The 18,899-nt window shown below is 42.3% G+C and overlaps 1 protein-coding gene across 2 annotated transcripts in view; it reads left to right on the top strand.

The window, feature by feature from the left end:
- The window catches only part of LOC110497830 (serine/threonine-protein phosphatase 2A 56 kDa regulatory subunit epsilon isoform), a 33,976-nt gene extending 15,673 nt beyond the window's left edge, over window positions 1-18,303 (top strand). For both annotated transcript variants that reach the window (XM_021574251.2, XM_036954799.1), the window contains 12 exons: window positions 5,330-5,526; window positions 5,779-5,880; window positions 6,611-6,703; window positions 6,830-6,960; window positions 7,059-7,118; window positions 7,455-7,563; window positions 7,765-7,818; window positions 7,937-7,987; window positions 8,285-8,404; window positions 15,974-16,101; window positions 16,273-16,374; window positions 16,700-18,303. In XM_021574251.2, coding sequence (XP_021429926.1) covers window positions 5,330-5,526; window positions 5,779-5,880; window positions 6,611-6,703; window positions 6,830-6,960; window positions 7,059-7,118; window positions 7,455-7,563; window positions 7,765-7,818; window positions 7,937-7,987; window positions 8,285-8,404; window positions 15,974-16,101; window positions 16,273-16,374; window positions 16,700-16,799 — 1,247 coding nt within the window. In that variant the 3' untranslated portion in view covers window positions 16,800-18,303. The remainder of the gene's footprint in view (window positions 1-5,329; window positions 5,527-5,778; window positions 5,881-6,610; window positions 6,704-6,829; window positions 6,961-7,058; window positions 7,119-7,454; window positions 7,564-7,764; window positions 7,819-7,936; window positions 7,988-8,284; window positions 8,405-15,973; window positions 16,102-16,272; window positions 16,375-16,699) is intronic.
- Window positions 18,304-18,899: the final 596 nt, after the last annotated feature.

The raw sequence follows: 18,899 nt of genomic DNA, 5'->3' as shown, positions 1-18,899 counted from the left end.
AAACTATACATACTTTATTACACATTGGAATTGTGGACTTTACTGTGTTGGTGTGTGCCAGGGGCTGGGCAGAGAAACGTACTCGGTATTGTGATGAACTGGTATCTCCATTGTGTTGTCCAAGACTGGGTGCTCCAAGCCGTTCTAGGACTTGCTCCCTGTCATGGTCTGTTGTGGTCAACTGAGCCGTGTGCTCACTCCTGGTTGGTTACTGTATGCTGTATTGTTATGGATAGGGCTGTCGTGTTCACTCCTGGTTGGTTACTGTATGCTGTATTGTTATGGATAGGGCTGTCGTGTTCACTCCTGGTTGGTTACTGTATGCTGTATTGTTATGGATAGGGCTGTCGTGTTCACTACTGTTTTAAACAGAACAAATATTTATTAGGATTATTATTATTTTCACCCTACCACCCCTTCCCTGATTGGAGTAAACTGACAACAACACTTCTGCTACTTACAGCTATTTTCGCTCACATGTACGGCACATGTAGATAAATAATTATACATATATTCCTCATTTCCTCTTTCTGCAAGTCTTCGATTTTCACCGACTGGCCAATCCACCATTTATTTTGATCTTAACTCCAACCCTCAGATGTCCACAGACAGGTTCATCTGTCCCAGTACACTACCATTTTGCTATTTCCTTTTGCAATACATCCCTCCATTTTACTGTGATGTCTTACGAGGGTCCTGAACCTTCCTATGTGTAACATTTCTACTGATATTGCCCCAAAGATAAGTACTTGACCCCAGGAGCATATTGATATTTCCCATTGACTGATCGTGGTTTTTCAGATCCCCTAACAATACAGTTCGCAGGTCCATCTAAACTGTAATATTATGACATAAAAACCATTCCTGGACCCGACTGCAAAAGTGAGCTATTAGATAAAAATGTTGCTGCAAAAATAATGCTCAACATATGAGGAATTGAACAGTCAGCCTTGTGCAGACTCTGCCACGAAGAAACACTCACTAGAGCATCTTTTCCGCTACTGTCCATCGGTGGCTCGCTTTTGCAGTCAGATCCAGGAATGGTGGTTTTATGTCATATCAGGGTTCAGATGGACCTGCAAGCTGAGTACCAGAAAAGATGCTCTAGTGAGTCTGTTTCTTCATAGCAGAATCTGCACAAGGCTGACTGTTTAATTCCCCATATGTTCAGCATTGCTTTTTTGTGGCAAGTTTATCTAATAGCTTAAATTTAAATGAACGGATTGATGTCAATTGTTGTTTTACATGTCAGTTCATAGACCCGATGCCAAGGTATTGGTACATCAGAGGCCTGTTTCCAAACGGACTTGAACTTTATGCGGCACTGCGGTCAAACCTTTTGACTTCGATTTATACTAATAAGTATAAGCCATTTCTGTTTTTTAATGAGTGGTAATGTGTAGTAGACAGACTCATTCTTTAATTTCTTCTTTAAGTAATTGCCTCTTAGTTGCTTTTGTGAAAATGTTACTTGTTTACAATGTCCTTCATGAATATTATACCCTTAAATGTTTTCAGTAAATTGGAGTTTAGCCATATTATTTGCCGTAATATTTGATCTGCCTTTTCTGGAGGATGAAATTTGAATTGTAGCCAACTCTGTATGGCTTCATTTAAAAGGAGGATACTTCAAACAGGGATGCTTTGTCAATCTTCAAAAAGGCAAAGAGCCCAATCTTAAACAGGATGGGCCTCTCTTAGTAGCCTGCTGGAAAACTAGTTTGGATTATGATATAATGTTGGTATAATGGAGGCTATAAAGGGGTTTAATGCCTTAATATTTAAGTTTTAACCCTCCAAACCCATTTTCGTTATATACAGTGCATCTGCAAAGTATTCAGACCCCTTGACCTTTTCCACATTTTGTTACATTACAGCCTTATTCTAAAATGGATGAAAACATTTTTGCCCCTCATCAATCTACACACAATGTCCTATACTGACAAAGCAAAAACAGGTTTTTAGACATTTTGGGGGGGAAAACAACTGACTAATGACATTTACATAAGTATTCAGACCCTTTACTCTGTTGAAGCACCTTTGGCAGCGATTACAGCCTTGAGTCTTCTTGGGTATAATGCCACAAACTTGGAACACCTGTATTTTGAGAGTTTTTCCCATTCTCTGCATATCCTCTCAAGCTCTTGTCAGGTTGGATGGGGAGTCAGGTTGGATGGGGAGAATCTTGTTTCTCATGGTCTGAGAGTCCTTTTTGATGCCGTTTGGCAAACACCAAGCGGGCTGTCATGTGCCTTTTACTGAGGAGTGGCTTCCATCTAGCCACTCTACCATAAAGGCCTGATTGGTGGAGTGCTGCAGAGAAGGTTGTCCTTCTGGAATGTTCTTCCATCTTCTCAGAGGAACTCTGGAGCTCTGTCAGAGTGACAAAGGGTTCTTGGTCACCTTCCTGACCAAGGCCCTTCTCCAACGATTGCTCCGTTTGGCAGGCGGCCAGCTCTAGGAAGAGTCTTGGTGGTTCCAAACTTCTTCCATTTAAGAATGATGGAGGCCACAGTGTTCTTGGGGACCTTCAATGCTGCAGACATTTTTTGGCACCCTTCCCAAGATCTGTGCCTCGACACAATCCCGTCTCCGAGCTCTACGGACAATTCCTTTGACCTCATAGCTTGGTTTTTGCTCTGACATGCACTTTCAATTGTGGGACCTTATATAGTAAGGTCTGTGCCTTTCCAAATTATGTCCAATCAATTGAATTTACCACAGGTGGATATACCAAGGATGTTCAATGGAAACAGAATGCACCGGGTATTTAGGTGAATAAGGTATTTGTTATTTTTAATACATTTGCAAAAATTCTAAAAACGTATTTTCACTTTGTCGTTATGGGTAATTGTGTGTACATGGACGATGAACATTTTTTTTAATCCATTTTAGAATAAGGATGTAATGTTACAAAATGTGGATAAAGGGAAGGGTTCTGAGTACTCTCCAATTGCATCTAAATGTGACCGTAGCTTTATCTGGTTTGCCATTCCAAATATTATTTTCTTGCATTTCAAAAAGGATTCTCCTGGATTTGGTAGAGCAATGAATAATTATCTAGAAATATCGCAGTTGACATATTTAATCAGGGTAAATTTCTTGTAGATGGACAGGTTTCACTCTCCATAGTTTCAAGATCCTATATATTTTGCTGCGTTTTATATCAAAGTTAATAGTTGCAAGATCGCTCTTCCAGGAGACTTTCTCACATCAACTGATGAACAACACCTGGAATAATGGCATCACGAGCGTTTGTGTGTTGGTTGTGTGCTGGGCCCAGCCGGGCGCTCCTTCTCCCTGGAGAGATTTCTCTCTCCTGTGTGACTCTCTGCTCTATTAATAGCTTCCTTTTAAGGCCATTCACATGCTACTCCTCTCCTATATACCCAGGGGTTGGATGGAAGACCATCACTGACTGTACTGGTGCACTAATTATATGAACCAACCAGGAACGGGACAGGCAACAGCCACAGACCCTTACACAGACCCCCCCACACACACACACACACACACAGTGGGGCAGGCCTAACAGGAGAGGCATTGTACTAGACTAACCACGCACTCACCCTGATGGTCCTAGCTATCTGTGATTTAAACTTGGATAGGTATAGGAACAAGAGCATTAGGCCAGGGGGTAATGTCGGATTATCTTGGAAATTTTGAAAGAGGACAAAATATTGTTCCAGGGAGGGTCGTCATCAGACCAACTTTCCCAGCAAATCCAGATTTTGGGTAGGCAGGAATACAGGCAGACATTCTGCTCATGTTTAGCTCGGGCAACAAGCGTATATGGCAGTAACGTCACCGGTGACACGCGGCCCATTTTCCACTTGTACTCTATCCCAACTGACGCCGGAACTTCTACAGACATGTAAGCTGGTGCATTGGTACATTGTCAGAGGCAACCTGTCTGTCAAGAGAGACTAGAGTCCAAGTCAGACACCTGTTTGGATATGTAAAGCTGGGCGATTTATCCATTTCGAGATAAATTGCCTGAATTGATGCCCTAACGATAAGTTTATAACATTAATGTGCATTGTTTTTTTTTTGTCCTTTTAAATGGGCTCCTTAGTAGAACAGCGGTCTAAGGCACTGCATCTCAGTGCAAGAGGCATCACTATAGTACCTGGTTCGAATCCAGGCTGTATCACATCCTGCCGAGATTAGGAGTCACATAGAGCGGCGCACGTTTGGCCCAGCGTCGTCCGGGTTTGGCCGGAGTAAGCTGTCATTGTAAATAAGAATTTGTTCTTAACTGACCTGCCTAGATAAATAAATGTTACAAATGCTCAATGCAGCCATTTTTATATCACCGACACTCCCACCCATACAAAACTGCAGATTTTTTTTAGAAGGTCCTGTGTAGATTTGATATTTTCAACCATCAGCTATCAGGAAATAAATAAAAAATTAAAGTCACACTTTTACAGTGTTGGTTTCATCAGCTGTTGTACAATATGATACAAAACACACAAACTGAATTTGGACTCCACTGGGAATTTAAAGATGTCCTCCAGCAATTTTACTTTTACTGTTGGAAACGATATCCCAAATATAAATACAGTAAACACACTGAAGGATTACAAGGCTACTATTCTTTTACAGGCCTGGTAGACTTGTTCTGTAACCCTGGCCTCTCCTGTGCTCTGTCTTACCCATGCTGCCTGGCTGGCTGAGATATTGCCCTGTGTAATGTCATGTTGACAGATGCTTGGCTGAGGAATACCGGGTAGATAGTTGGTGTCTTAGTGATGGTCCATGATAAGGTCACTTTTAACAGTACTGTCTGTGAGTTTTATACCTCCTGTTTAAACTACAGGAACAGACTAATGCACTATGTAGGAGACTCAGAAGACTAGACTACCTAGATATAAGTACTAGTACATATAGCATCGGTTGAAGCTCTTGGGCAAACTGGTCCCTGATGGAAACCTCTTTACATTATTACATTTTTATTGATCAGTTTCCCAATCTCTGGGACAGATGCCCATTCCTCTGGTCTGTATGGTCTTTGTTCTTCTACCTGTGGATGCTACTCGTATACATGTTGACTAGAGCCACATTCTGCAGTGATGAGTGACCTGTAGGGTCAAGTGGTGTGTGCATGCGTGTGGGCACAGAGATGATCAAATGTTATTTGTCACATGCTTCGTTAAAGGTCATCTCTACTCCAGCTTTCTTTTATTATTGGTTTCAGGGCTCTGTTCAGATATCCTCTCATGTGATTGCTCTGTTTCTGCCATGTGCTCCTCTTCCTCTCTGCTAGAAGTCTCCCTATACTAGTAGGCCTCTCACTCCTGACATCTCTTTCTCTCCCTGTGTGTAGACGTGCCGGCACCGGAGCAGCCGGAGCTGTTCCTGAAGAAGCTGCAGCAGTGCTGTACTGTGTTTGATTTCATGGACACGCTGTCTGACCTGAAGATGAAGGAGTACAAGCGCTCCACGCTCAACGAGCTGGTGGACTATGTCACCGTCAGCAGGGGCTACCTGACAGAACAGGCTTACCCGGAGGTGGTCAAAATGGTGAGGCTACAATACACTAAACAGAACACGCACTCATGCCATAAATATACTTGCTTCCAGCCAATTTAAGTTTGTTGATAAAAATGATAAATACAATGAACCTTAATCAACGTTTCTGTTTCACATCCATGTTGAAGTGCCTGAGTTTCCTATAAAACTGATTTTCATATTACTCACTCCACTCACATGTCCACTGCCTTAATCTCCAGGGAAGTCAGTTGATTGTATATTGTTCTCTGTCCTGTCTCCCAGGTGTCTTACAACATATTCCGGACCCTTCCACCCAGTGACAGTAATGAGTTTGACCCAGAGGAGGATGAACCCACACTGGAGGCCTCATGGCCACACTTACAGGTAACACTGAGGCTACAATTGATTGGTGTGTGTGCGTACTGCCTTCTATTGGAGACTGAGTGTCGGTCCCCTCTGTAAAAACCTACCTGGAATCCTTGGTATCTTGATGTTTATCTTTAATGCATGATGATGTGGCCGGTGGCACTTTGCTTCTTGAAAGTCCAATATCTTGATAACTTGACTGCTGACATGCCATAACATTTTGGGACTGTATCAACAGTGGACTAATAAAAATAAAAAAAATATATAGTTTTTGAGTTGAGTTCCCATTTAAGTCCTGGCTCTGACAGTCCCTTGTATGGCTACAGGTCTAGTGTCAGGTGCTCTATCTCTCAAACCCTTTTCTGTGTACCTGCTGCTGTACCTCCCAGGACTCCTTTAGAAATTAGATGAAGATCTCAAGGAGATTCTTCCTGGTAAAACTTTTTCATTGTATTTATCTTTTATAACATTTCCAAAAACAGCCAAATTCATTTGACCAATTAAAAAATATATATATATATTAACCCTCCCAAACATAAGCCCTCCTCCCCCTGGCCATCTTGTAACCCTGGTTACCACTAAAGGTAATAAGGACCCTACCCAAGGTGTGCCTCTGACCTTTGACCTCCTGCGACCTATTGACCTCCCAGTCTGTCCTGCTCCAGTCTCTCCATAGCCTTACCTTTGCACTATGAAGACTCCGTCCCTTAACCTCTTCCACCGCTCTCTCGCTTTCTCTGTGTCATAGCTGGTGTATGAGTTCTTCATACGATTCTTGGAGAGTCAGGAATTCCAGCCCAGCATTGCCAAAAAGTACATAGACCAGAAATTCGTTCTACAGGTGAGTGATGTTTTTTTTTTACATTGGAGATGCTGTAGAGATGCACTTCAAAAATGTAGACTAGTGTTGTACAAGTTTGAGTAGTTTGTAGTTGTTTAATCTCTCGTTCTCTCTCGCTCTCTGTAGCTCTTGGAACTCTTTGACAGTGAGGACCCTCGGGAGAGAGACTACCTGAAAACAGTCTTACACAGAATCTATGGGAAATTCCTGGGGCTGAGGGCTTTTATACGAAAACAGATCAATAATATTTTTCTACGGTAAGACGGCGCTCCTCATTCTCACTATATTCATATTGACATGATACTTTCACGGATGTTTCACTAAGGTTTATTCTCTCGCTTTCCCTCTCGTAAAGTTTTGTTTATGAGACTGAGCATTTCAACGGGGTTGCTGAGTTGCTGGAGATCTTGGGAAGGTATGTGACACTGGTTTGACCTGTGGTTAGTTCTGACGCCTTTGTTCTCTGGCGCTGTCTTAATGGAGTAAAACATGTTTTACTTCTTCATCCTCCCTGGGCACTGTAGTACTGTAGTCAAGCCTAAGGCTTGTTGGTTACCTTGCATAAAGTAGCTACAGTACCTGTGTAATTTGTTGGCCCATGTAAAGCGATTGATCGTTAATATATGTTGTCCTCTGTCTTGTTAACATTTGATTCTCCAGTCGACTCAATAGTATATTCTGGCCTCTTTGAATGGGCATGTATAATTTGCCCTACTGGCTTAGCTCTGCCTTTCTCCTCTCTCTCTTGCAGCATAATCAATGGTTTTGCCCTGCCGCTCAAAGCAGAGCATAAACAGTTCCTGGTCAAGGTGTTGATCCCCCTCCACACTGTTAGGAGCCTGTCCCTCTTCCACGCACAGGTAGTGTGTGTGTGTTAATGCGTGTGTGTATGTCCAGGTGTGAAATCATGATTGTGTTGGTAATGTGCTACATGATTGAGTCTGTCTCCCAAATACTGTACTTCTCTGTCCAGTGAGTTGATCCCAATTAGTATTAGTATTTTCCAACCATAACATTGACAATGTGTTCACATTCGTTTCTTTATTGTGACCTATTTCCAGTTGGCGTATTGCATTGTACAGTTTCTAGAGAAAGACCCAGCGTTAACAGAACCAGTAAGTGCCCCCCCCATGGTCACACCAACCCTCTAATCAGAAGGAACTTTGAATTATCAGGATTTCTCACTGTCTCCATTCATTCATCTACTTCCCCCATCTCTTGCTCTCATCACAGGTCATTAGGGGATTACTGAAGTTCTGGCCAAAAACCTGCAGTCAAAAAGAGGTAAGAGCCCTGGCCGTTGCCCTAATTGGGGCTGGAGCAGTGACCTGCTGCTACTGGGAAGTGTTAATGGGAGTTTAGATGTGGTACCTGGATAGTAAGGATGTGTGTGTGTGTGTTGTCCTGCTCATTTGTGTATGTAACTGGGTATGTTCTCAGGTGATGTACCTGGGTTAGGGTGTGTTTGTAACTGGGTATGTTCTCAGGTGATGTACCTGGGTTAGGGTGTGTTTGTAACTGGGTATGTTCTCAGGTGATGTACCTGGGTTAGGGTGTGTTTGTAACTGGGTATGTTCTCAGGTGATGTACCTGGGAGAGCTAGAGGAGATCCTAGATGTGATCGAGCCGACACAGTTCGTCAAGATCCAGGAGCCGCTCTTCAAACAGATATCCAGATGTGTGTCCAGCCCACACTTCCAGGTCAGTCAGTCTACACAATCTCAGTATATCTATGACTGTTTGCTGTGTAGTCTACTCCTATGATCGTTATCTTGTCATGACAATGACCATAGGAGTTTGCTCTACAGCACAACACTGATGATGGTGAAGACATCAAAACGATTAAATAACACATATGGAATCTTGTAGTAACCAAAAAAGTGTTTAAAACATCTAAATATATTTAGATTCTTCAACGTAGCCACCCTTTGCCTTGATGACAGCTTTTCACACTTGGCATTCTCTCAACAAGCTTTGAGGAATGCTTTTCCAACCGCCTTGAAGGAGTTCCCACATATGCTGAGCACTTATTGGCTGCTTTTCCTTCACTCTGCGGTCCATCTCAATTGGGTTGAGGGTCGGGTGATTTTGGAGGCCAGGTCGTCTGATGCAGCACTCCATCACTCTCCTTCTTTGTCAAATAGCCCTTACACAGTCTGGAGGTGTGTTTTGGGTCATTGTCCTGTTGAAAAACAAATGATAGTCCCACTAAGCTCAAACCAGATGGGATGGCGTATAATTGCAGAATGTTGTGGTAGCCATGCTGGTTAAGTGTGCCTTGAATTCTAAATAAATCACTGACAGTGTCACCGGCAAAGCACCCCCACACCACCTCCATGCTATACGGTGGGAACCACACATGCAGAGATTATCTGTTCACCTACTCTGCGTCTCACAAAAACACGGCGGTTGGAACCAAAAACCTCAAATTTGGACTCATCAGACCAAAGGGCAGATTTCCACCGGTCTAATGTCCATTGCTCGTGTTTCTTGGCCCATTGTATTTGGGCTTTAATCTGAGGTGCAGTTAATTCTAATGAACTTATCCTCTGCAGCAGAGGTATCTCTGGGTCTTCCGTTCCTGTGGCGGTCCTCATGAGAGCCAGTTTCATCATAGCGCTTGATGGTTTTTGCGACTGCACTTGAAGAAACTTTCAAAGTTCTTGAATTCTTGTTCCCTATTGACTGACCTTCATGTCTTAAAGTAATGATGGACTGTTGTTTTTCTTTGCTTATTTTAGCTGTTCTTGCCATAAAATGGACTTGGTCTTTTACCAAATAGGGCCATCTTCTGTATACCACCCCTACCTTGTTACCGCACAACTGATTGGCTCAAACGCATTAAGAAGGAAAGAAATTCCACAAATTAACTTTTGAGAAGGCACTCCTGTTAATTGAAATGCATACGAGGGGACTACATCATGAAGCTGGTTGAGAGAATGCCAAGTGTGTGCAAAGCTGTCATCAAAGCAAACGGTGGCTACTTTGAAGAATCTCAAATATAAAATATATATAATATATTTATAATACACTGCTCAAAAAAATAAAGGGAACACTAAAATAACACATCCTAGATCTGAATGAATGAAATATACTTATTAAATACTTTTTTCTTTACATAGTTGAATGTGCTGACAACAAAATCACACAAAAATGATCAATGGAAATCAAATGTATCAACCCATGGAGGTCTGGATTTGGAGTCACACTCAAAATTAAAGTGGAAAACCACACTACAGGCTGATCCAACTTTGATGTAATGTCCTTAAAACAAGTCAAAATGAGTCTCAGTGGTGTGTGTGGCCTCCACGTGCCTGTATGACCTCCTTACAATGCCTGGGCATGCTCCTGATGAGGTGGCGGATATTCTCCTGAGGGATCTCCTCCCAGACCTGGACTAAAGCATCCGCCAACTCCTGGACAGTCTGTGGTGCAACGTGGCGTTGGTGGATGGAGCGAGACATTATGTCCCAGATGTGCTCAATTGGATTCAGGTCTGGGGAACGGGGGGGGCAAGTCCATAGCAACAATGCCTTCCTCTTGCAGGAACTGCTGACACACTCCAGCCACATGAGGTCTATCATTGTCCTGCATTAGGAGGAACCCAGGGCCAACCGCACCAGCATATGGTCTCACAAGGGGTCTGAGGATCTCATCTCGGTACCTAATGGCAGTCAGGCTACCTCTGGCGAGCACATGGAGGGCTGTGCGGCCCCCCAAAGAAATGCCACCCCACACCATGACTGACCCACCGCCAAACCGTTCATGCTGGAGGATGTTGCAGGCAGCAGAACGTTCTCCACGGCGTCTCCAGACTGTCACGTCTGTCACGTGCTCAGTGTGAACCTGCTTTCATCTGTGAAGAGCACAGGGCGCCAGTGGCTAATTTTCCAATCTTGGTGTTCTCTGGCAAATGCCAAACGTCCTGCACGGTGTCCCCCATCTGTGGACGTCGGGCCCTCATACCACCCTCATGGAGTCTGTTTCTGACCGTTTGAGCAGACACATGCACATTTGTGGCCTGCTGGAGGTCATTTTGCAGTGCTCCTTCTCCTCCTCCTTGCACAAAGGCGGAGGTAGCGGTTCTGCTGCTGGGTTGTTGCCCTCCTACGGCGGCCTCCACGTCTACTGATGTACTGGCCTGTTTCTTGGTAGCGCCTCCATGCTCTGGACACTATGCTGACAGACACAGCAAACCTTCTTGCCACAGCTCGCATTGATGTGCCATCCTGGATGAGCTGCAGTACCTGAGCCACTAGAGTGAAAGCACCTCCAGCATTCAAAAGTGACCAAAACATCAGCCAGGAAGCATAGGAACTGAGAAGTGGTCTGGTCACCACCTGCAGAACCACTCCTTTATTGGGGGTGTCTTGCTAATTGCCTATAATTTCCACCTGTTGTCTATTCCATTTGCACAACAGCATGTGACATTTATTGTCAATCAGTGTTGCTTCCTAAGTGGACAGTTTGATTTCACAGAAGTGTGATTGACTTGGAGTTACATTGTGTTGTTTAAGTGTTCCCTTTATTTTTTTGAGCAGTGTATAATAATTTTTTTGTTTATTACATGATTCCATATGTCATTTCATAGTGTCGATGTCTTCACTATTATTCTACAATTCAGACAATACTAAAAATAAAACCTGGAATGAGTAGGTGTGTCCAAACTAATGACGGGTACTGTACACACACACACACACACACACACACACACACACACACTACCGTTCAAAAGTTTGGGGTCACTTAGAAATGTCCTTGTTTGAAAGAAAATCACATTTTTTGGCCATTAACACAACATGTATCAGAAATACAGTGTAGACATTAATGTTGTAAATTACTTTTGTAGCTTGAAACAGCTGATTTCTTAAAAAATATATAATATCTGCATAGGCATACAGAGGCACATTATCAGCAACCATCACACCTGTGTTCCAATGGCACGTTGTGTTAGCTAATCCAAGTTTATGATTTCAAAAGGCTAATTGATCATAAGAAAACCCTTTTGCAATTATGTTAGCACAGCTGTAAACTGTTGTCCTGATTTAAATAAGCAATACAACTGGCCTTTAAACTAGTTGTGTATCTGGAGCATCAACATTTGTGGATTCGATTACAGGCGCAAAATGGCCGGAAACAAAGAACTTTCTTAGATAATTCATCAGTCTATTTTTGTTCTGAGAAATTAAGGCTATTCCATGTGAGAAATCGCCAAGAAACTGAAGACTCGTACAACGCTGTGTACTACTCCCGTCATAGAACAGCGCAAACTGGCTCTAACCAGAATAGAAAGAGGAATGGGAGGCCCCGGTGCACAACTGAGCAAGACGACGTGTACATTAGAATGTCTAGTTTGAGAAAGACGCCTCACAAGTCCTCAACTGGCAGCTTCATTAAATAGTACATGCAAAACACCCGTCTCAACGTCAACAGTGAAGAGGTGACTTCGGGAGGAGTTTTTCCCCTTCAATCTACACACAATACCCCATAAAAGAGATCTTTAGACATTTTTGCAAATGCATAAATATTTTTTTACCTTATTTTACATGGTCAATGTCCAAATATTTATGGACCTGACTAAGTTATTATTATTTTAGCTGTCTACCACAGCATATTGGACTTGAAATGAAATAATGAATATTAGCTGGAAGTGCAGACTTACAGCTTTAATTTGAGGGTATTTACATCCAAATCGGGTGAACGGTGTAGGAATTACATTTTTTATTTGTGGTCCCCCTCTTTTTAAGGGACCAAAAGTAATTGGACAATTGGCTACTCAGCTGTTCCATGGCCAGATGTGTTATTCCCTCATTAGCTCATTTACAAGTAAGCAGATACAAGGTCTAGAGTTGATTTCAAGTGCAGCATTTGCATTTGGAATCTGTTGCTGTTAACCCTCATTATGAAGTCCAAAGATCTGTCACTGCCAGTGAAGCAAGTGATCATTAGGCCGAGAAATCCAAACAAACCCATCAGAGATAGCAAAATAATTTGCTGTGGCCAAATCAACTATTTGGTACATTCTTAAAAAGAAAAAACACATTGGTGAGCTCAGGAACACCAAAAGGCCCAGAAGACCACGGAAAACAACTGTCGTGGACAGTATTCTTTTCCTGGTGAAGAAAAACCCCTTCACAACAGTTGGCCAGATGTAAACCATTGGTATGCCTCAAAAACAGGAAGACCAGATTAGAGGTTCCAAATAACATCTAAAAAAGCCTGTACAGTTCTGGAACAACATCCTATGATCATGATCTGAAGCATACCACCTCACCTGTGAAGAGTGGGAATGTATGGCTGCCAGTGGAACTGGTTCCCTTGTATTTATTGATGATGTGACTGCTGACAAAAGCAGCAGGATGAATTCTGAAGTGTTTTTATAGCTATATTTTCTGCTCCCACTCAGCCAAATGCTTCAAAATTCAATGGATGGCGCTTCACAATGCAGATGAACAATGACCTGAAGCGTACTGCGAAAGCAACCCAATACTTTTAAGGCAAAGGAGTGGAATGTTCTGTAATGGCCAAGTCAGTCACCTGACCTGAATCCAGTTAAGCATGCATTTCACTTGCTGAAGGCAAAATGCCCCATGAACAAGCAGGAATTGAAGACGGCTGCAGTAAAGGCCTGGCAGAGCATCACCAGGGAAGAAACGCAGCATCTGGTGATGTCTATGGGTTCCAGACTTCAGACAGTCATTGACTGCAAAGGATTTGCAACCAAGTATTAAAACTCACCATTTTAATTTATGAATATGTTAGTTTGTCCAATTACTTTTGAACCCCTTAAATTGGGGGGCTATGTATAAAAATGGTTTTAATTTCTACACGGTTCATATAATAATTGACAAAACCAATAAATTAAAGATCAAAGTCGACGCTTAAGGCACATCTTGATTGTTTCCTTTCAAATCCATTGTGGTGGCGTACAGAGCCAAAATGATGCAAATTGTGTCACTGTCCAAATACTTATGTACTTGACTAAGTATTCATACCCTTTGCTATGAGACTCAAAATGTATCTCCGGTGCATCGTGTTTCCATCGATCATCCTTGATATGTTTCTACAACTTGATTGGAGTCCACCTGTGGTAAATTCAATTGATTGGACATGATTTGGAAAGGCACACACCTGTCTATATAAGGTCCCACACTTGACAGTGCATGTCAGAGCAAGGGTACTTGATCTGGGGAAGGGTACCAAAAAATGTCTGCTGCATTAGTAGCGCTATCTGCAGAGTTTGCTCGAGGTACATGTTGCAATTCTTCAGCCATTCCTGGAACTGTGACCAAAAATAAGCTACAGTACCAAAACAAATGATATAAGGATTCTGTCTCTTCGCAGCAAAATCTGCAGAGCTGGGATGGTTGTATCCCCTATATACAGTGCATTGGGAAATATTCAGACCCCTTCCCTTTTCCACATTTTGTTACGTTAGACTTATTCTAAAATGTATTAAGTAGTTTTTTTCACCTAAATATACACACAATACCCCACAATGACAAAGCAAAAACACATTTAGAAACATTTTTACCAAATTCTTTAAAAATCACATGTACATAAGTATTCAGGCCCTTTACTCAGTACTTTTTTGAAGCACCTTTGGCAGCGATTACAGCCTCGAGTCTCTTTGGGTATGATGCTACAAGTTTGGCACACCTGTATTTGGGGGTTTTCCCGTTATTTTCTGCAGATCCTCTCAAGCTCTGTCAGGTTGGATTGGGAGCCATGCTGCACAGCTATTTTCAGGTCTCTCCAGAGATGTTAGATCTGGTTCAAGTCCGGGCTCTGGCACTCAAGGACATTCAGAGACGTGTCCCCAAGCCACCCCCGCGTTGTCTTGGCTGTGTGCTTAGGGTCGTTGTCCTGTTGGAAGGCGAACCTTCAACCCAGTCTGAGGTCCTGAGCAGGTTTTCATCAAGAATCTCTATACTTTGCACCGTTCATCTTTCCCTCGATCCTGTCTAGTCTCCCAGTCGCTGCCGCTGAAAAACATCCCTACAGCATGATGCTACCACCATTATCCTTCATCGTAGGGATGATGCCAGGTTTCCTCCAGATGTGACACTTGGCTTTCAGGCCAATCTTGGTGTCATCAGACCAGGGAGTCTTGTTTCTCATGGTCTGAGAGTTCTTTAGGTGACTTTTGGCAATCTCCAAGAGGGCGGTCCTGTGCCTTTTACTGAGGGGCTTCCGTCTGACCACTCTAACATAAGGGCCTAATTGGTGGAGTGCTGCAGAGATGGTTGTCCTTCTGGAAGGTTTTCCCATCTCTACAGAGGTTTTTCCATCTCTAGAGCTCTGTCAGAGTGACCATTGGGTTCTTGGTCACCTCTAACCAAGGCCCTTCTCCCCCGATTGCTCAGTTTTCTTGTTGATTTTAAACTTCTTCCATTTAAGAATGATGGAGGCCATAGTGTTCTTGGGGACCTTCAATGCTGCATAAATGTTTTGTTACCCTTCCCCAGATCTGTGCCTTGACACTACCATGTCTCGGAGCTCTACGGACAATTCCTTCGACATCATGGCTTGTTTTTTGCTCTGACATGCACTATCAACTGTGGGACCTTATATAGACATGTGTGTGCCTTTCCAAATCATGTCCAATCAATTTGAATTTACCACAGTTGGACTACAATCAAGTTGTAGAAACATCTCAAGGATGATCGATAGAAACAGGATGCACATGAGCTCAATTTCGAGTCTTATAGAAAAGGGTCTGAATACCTATATAAATAAATGATTTGTCTTTTTTAAATGATGAATGTACAAATATTTCTAAAAAACAGTTTTTGCATTGTCATTATGCGGTATTGTCTGGATTGATATCCAGACACAAGGTATAATTTAAATGGAAAAATTCCATTGTTGAATCCAGCGTTGTTTTGCATATCAGTTCATAAACCATGTGTCATGGAAATGGTACATCGAAAATCTCTTCCCAACTATTTTTCATTTATAATGCACAGGTACGTTTTTTGGTAACTGGTATACTTTTTTATTTATCCCAATTTTCTTTAACCAATTTTGGTCTTTAGCCGCATATGTGACAACCCCACCAGTCCTATTCATGAGATCATTTACAAAGATTATACTTTAAAAATATATGTATTTTTATTTTATATATGTTTATCATTTAGTATATTTGAGTTGAACCACAATATTTGTTTGTATTATTTGATCTGTCTTTTCTGGTGGATTAAACTGAAATTGCAACCATCTTTCAATGGCTGTTTGTATTCAATCTCTGTGTGTTTCTGTCCCTGGCAGGTGGCGGAGAGGGCCCTGTACTACTGGAACAATGAGTACATCATGAGTCTGATCGAGGAGAACTCCAGCGTCATCCTGCCCATCATGTTCGCCAGCCTCTACAGGATCTCCAAAGAGCACTGGAACCCGTGAGTCCACCTCAGCACACCCCTCACACAGATATATCCAATCAGAAAACTTGATTTATCTTCTTGTATTTGGTTGTATATTCTATTGTATTTGTTTAGACTCTTGGCTCAATATAGAAAAAATAAAGTGTAAAAGAGTTAATGTTGGCATGTTTTACATTTTTCTTGCAGGGCGATAGTGGCGTTGGTGTACAACGTACTAAAAGCCTTCATGGAGATGAACAGTACCTTGTTTGATGAACTCACAGCTACGTACAAGTCAGACCGTCAGCGGTAAGATATGCAGCATCACTAAAGGATCGTATGTGGTGTGGTCAGAGCACTGTTGTAGTTTTTTAAACACCCACTCACCGTATAGGCCATGCTCACTACACAGGTTCATACCAAACATTTACAGTTATTTATATACAGAATCTCACTTTCTCTCATATACTGTGTGTGTGTAATATTGTGATTCTTAACTCTGGCAGCATAAGACATTTTGATTGGGTGGTACTTGACCAAGAGTTGTTGTTGTGGTGGTAAACCCAGTAGTAATCTCTCAGTAATCTGCAGCTAGTCCCCCCCTCCCCCCCTGTGTGATCTGTACTGTCTGCAGTGAGAAGAAGAAAGAGAAGGAGAGGGAGGAGCTTTGGAAGAAGCTGGGGGACCTGGAGCTGAAGAGGGGCCTTAGGAGCGACGGGATCATTCCCACTTAACGAAGCGCCACACTCCCCTCCCATCCATGTCCACCAGAGCCGCGCCCTCTGGAACGACATGGAGCAACCGTGTTTTTTATTTTTTTTCTCCTTTTCTGTATTGTGCGACTTACTTTACGGTAGATTCACACGTCTGTTTCATTATTTCAACATCACTGTAAATAACTTTTTCTTTTTCCCTTAAACTGATATTACTGCGAAAAAAAATTATTAAAAAAAGGAAGAAAAAACAAGAAAAAGAACTTGTGTGGGGAAAAAAGACATTGGACAGTAGGACTTGAAATGAACTCTTCTTGGAAAAAAATCTACAGCGAAAGAAAAGATTGTTTTAACCTTGCCCTTTGAGAACCCCACTTCCCTGAATACAAACCCATTTTCCATCTCTACAAACCCATGCTCTTTCTCTCTTTCACTCTGTCTCCTGTGGTGCTTCTGTACCTCTCCCTGTGTGGGACGTCCTGACTGAGTGAGATACTTGGGAGGCTCCGCCCTGACCAAGAGGACACCCCTTCCCTCCGTAAGGACCAGCCTCTGACCCCTCCTGACCTGCCTCTCTCCATGCTCAAGCTAAGCTAGTATTATGGACCCATTAGCCATGAGGAAATGAATTGAACCCCCCGTCTTTCTCGACCCTTCCTCCAAGAGGCAAACATGTTAAGGGCCTGTATGTACAGGGAGTTTAAAAAAACGGTAAAGGGAAGGTCTTCATACACACACTTACATCCACCCTCTCGCACCATTTTTTCCCCACTTCCACATTTTGTTTCTGTTCACTTATCTGTGTGCATCTGGCTCCCCAATGATTGATTGGTATCTGTCAGTTCAGTTGTCTCTCTTTGGGTTTGTGGACTTTGATGCTGCAGTACCAGGCAGCCTGGTATCAGTCTGGCACTGGTACCCTCCAGCCACACAGCAAATACGAAAAATGTAAAACGATTGCGAGCTGTAGAGAAGCGCCAAACTCTCCTATTGTGAAAAGGAGCATCCGTCCCGGGTGTACTCTTCACAGTATTACAAAATTGTATATTGTTATTATATGCAGTACACTGATATCTTGTATCTTGTAGTAATTTAGCATATATTTTTGCTTCGGAACAGTCGAGGAGTATCCAGTATATAAGAGGTATTATAAGAGGTAAGACTTACTGGTATTTATGATAGTGTTTTCCCCTCTTTCTTTTTTCTCTTTTTGTTTCCTTCTTGGTTTTTAGCTCTCATTTTGGATTTTTTGATTAAGCTTCTTTGACCATCAGATCTTATTTTTTAGTTGTGGAGTGAGTGAGGGCAGGGCAGAGAGAGGAAAGGCATGGAGCAGTTGATATCCTGTTCAAATTTACAGTAAGTTCAGCATTGTTGACCCCATTGTTGACATAATTAATGTGTGCTTTAGGATGGCCAAGATATATGATTAAAATGAAGAAGAAAAAAAAGGGTTGGAGAAATACAAATGTTTAATTATTTTAAAAAATAAAGAGATATTAAATTAAACCTGTTTTGTGATAAAGCCCAGATGCTGGATTGCCTTATTTTCAGACCATAGACTGCTGTTTGTTTTGTGCCCGTGTTTGATGGAGAGGTGAAAGGATGAATGAAGGGGTCTTGTGTTTTTGATTGTTGCTGAGCTACTCTGAAATGTTGCTGTGCATTTCATGACTAATTGATTCTGCTTGTTGTTGTCGCTTGGATAGTCAAGCGACAGCTGTGAAGCGGCCTGCAGTCCCACGAAGAGCGTCTCGATATCCTTTGATATGACGAATGAGCGATTAGAAGAGTTTGCTTATTGTTTGTGTTTAATTGACTTGTTCAACAACAATTAGCAGAACATATGAATTTTGTTTTTCCATTTTCAAGTAAAGATCATTTTACTTGACCACAAATGTAAATCTATCTTGGAATGCCACAGGAGGGCAGCAAGACTTCACATCTGATGGACCCCATAGCCGCCATCGAGTCACTATGTAGTTGATTGCATCTGATATGTCATTTGTGAGCTTTTATTCAGCCCTGTTACAATATCAGTGAATAATGTAGATTTCTGCACCAAAGTTATCAAAACACTTAACTAGGTCTTAAATTGGTCATTTAAGGTGTAATGTGATC

The sequence above is a fragment of the Oncorhynchus mykiss genome, chromosome 19 (genome assembly GCF_013265735.2).
Source record: "Oncorhynchus mykiss isolate Arlee chromosome 19, USDA_OmykA_1.1, whole genome shotgun sequence".
NCBI lineage: Eukaryota > Metazoa > Chordata > Actinopteri > Salmoniformes > Salmonidae > Oncorhynchus > Oncorhynchus mykiss.
Note: the sequence above shows the minus strand (reverse complement) of the source record. Positions and strands in the feature narration are given on the sequence as shown.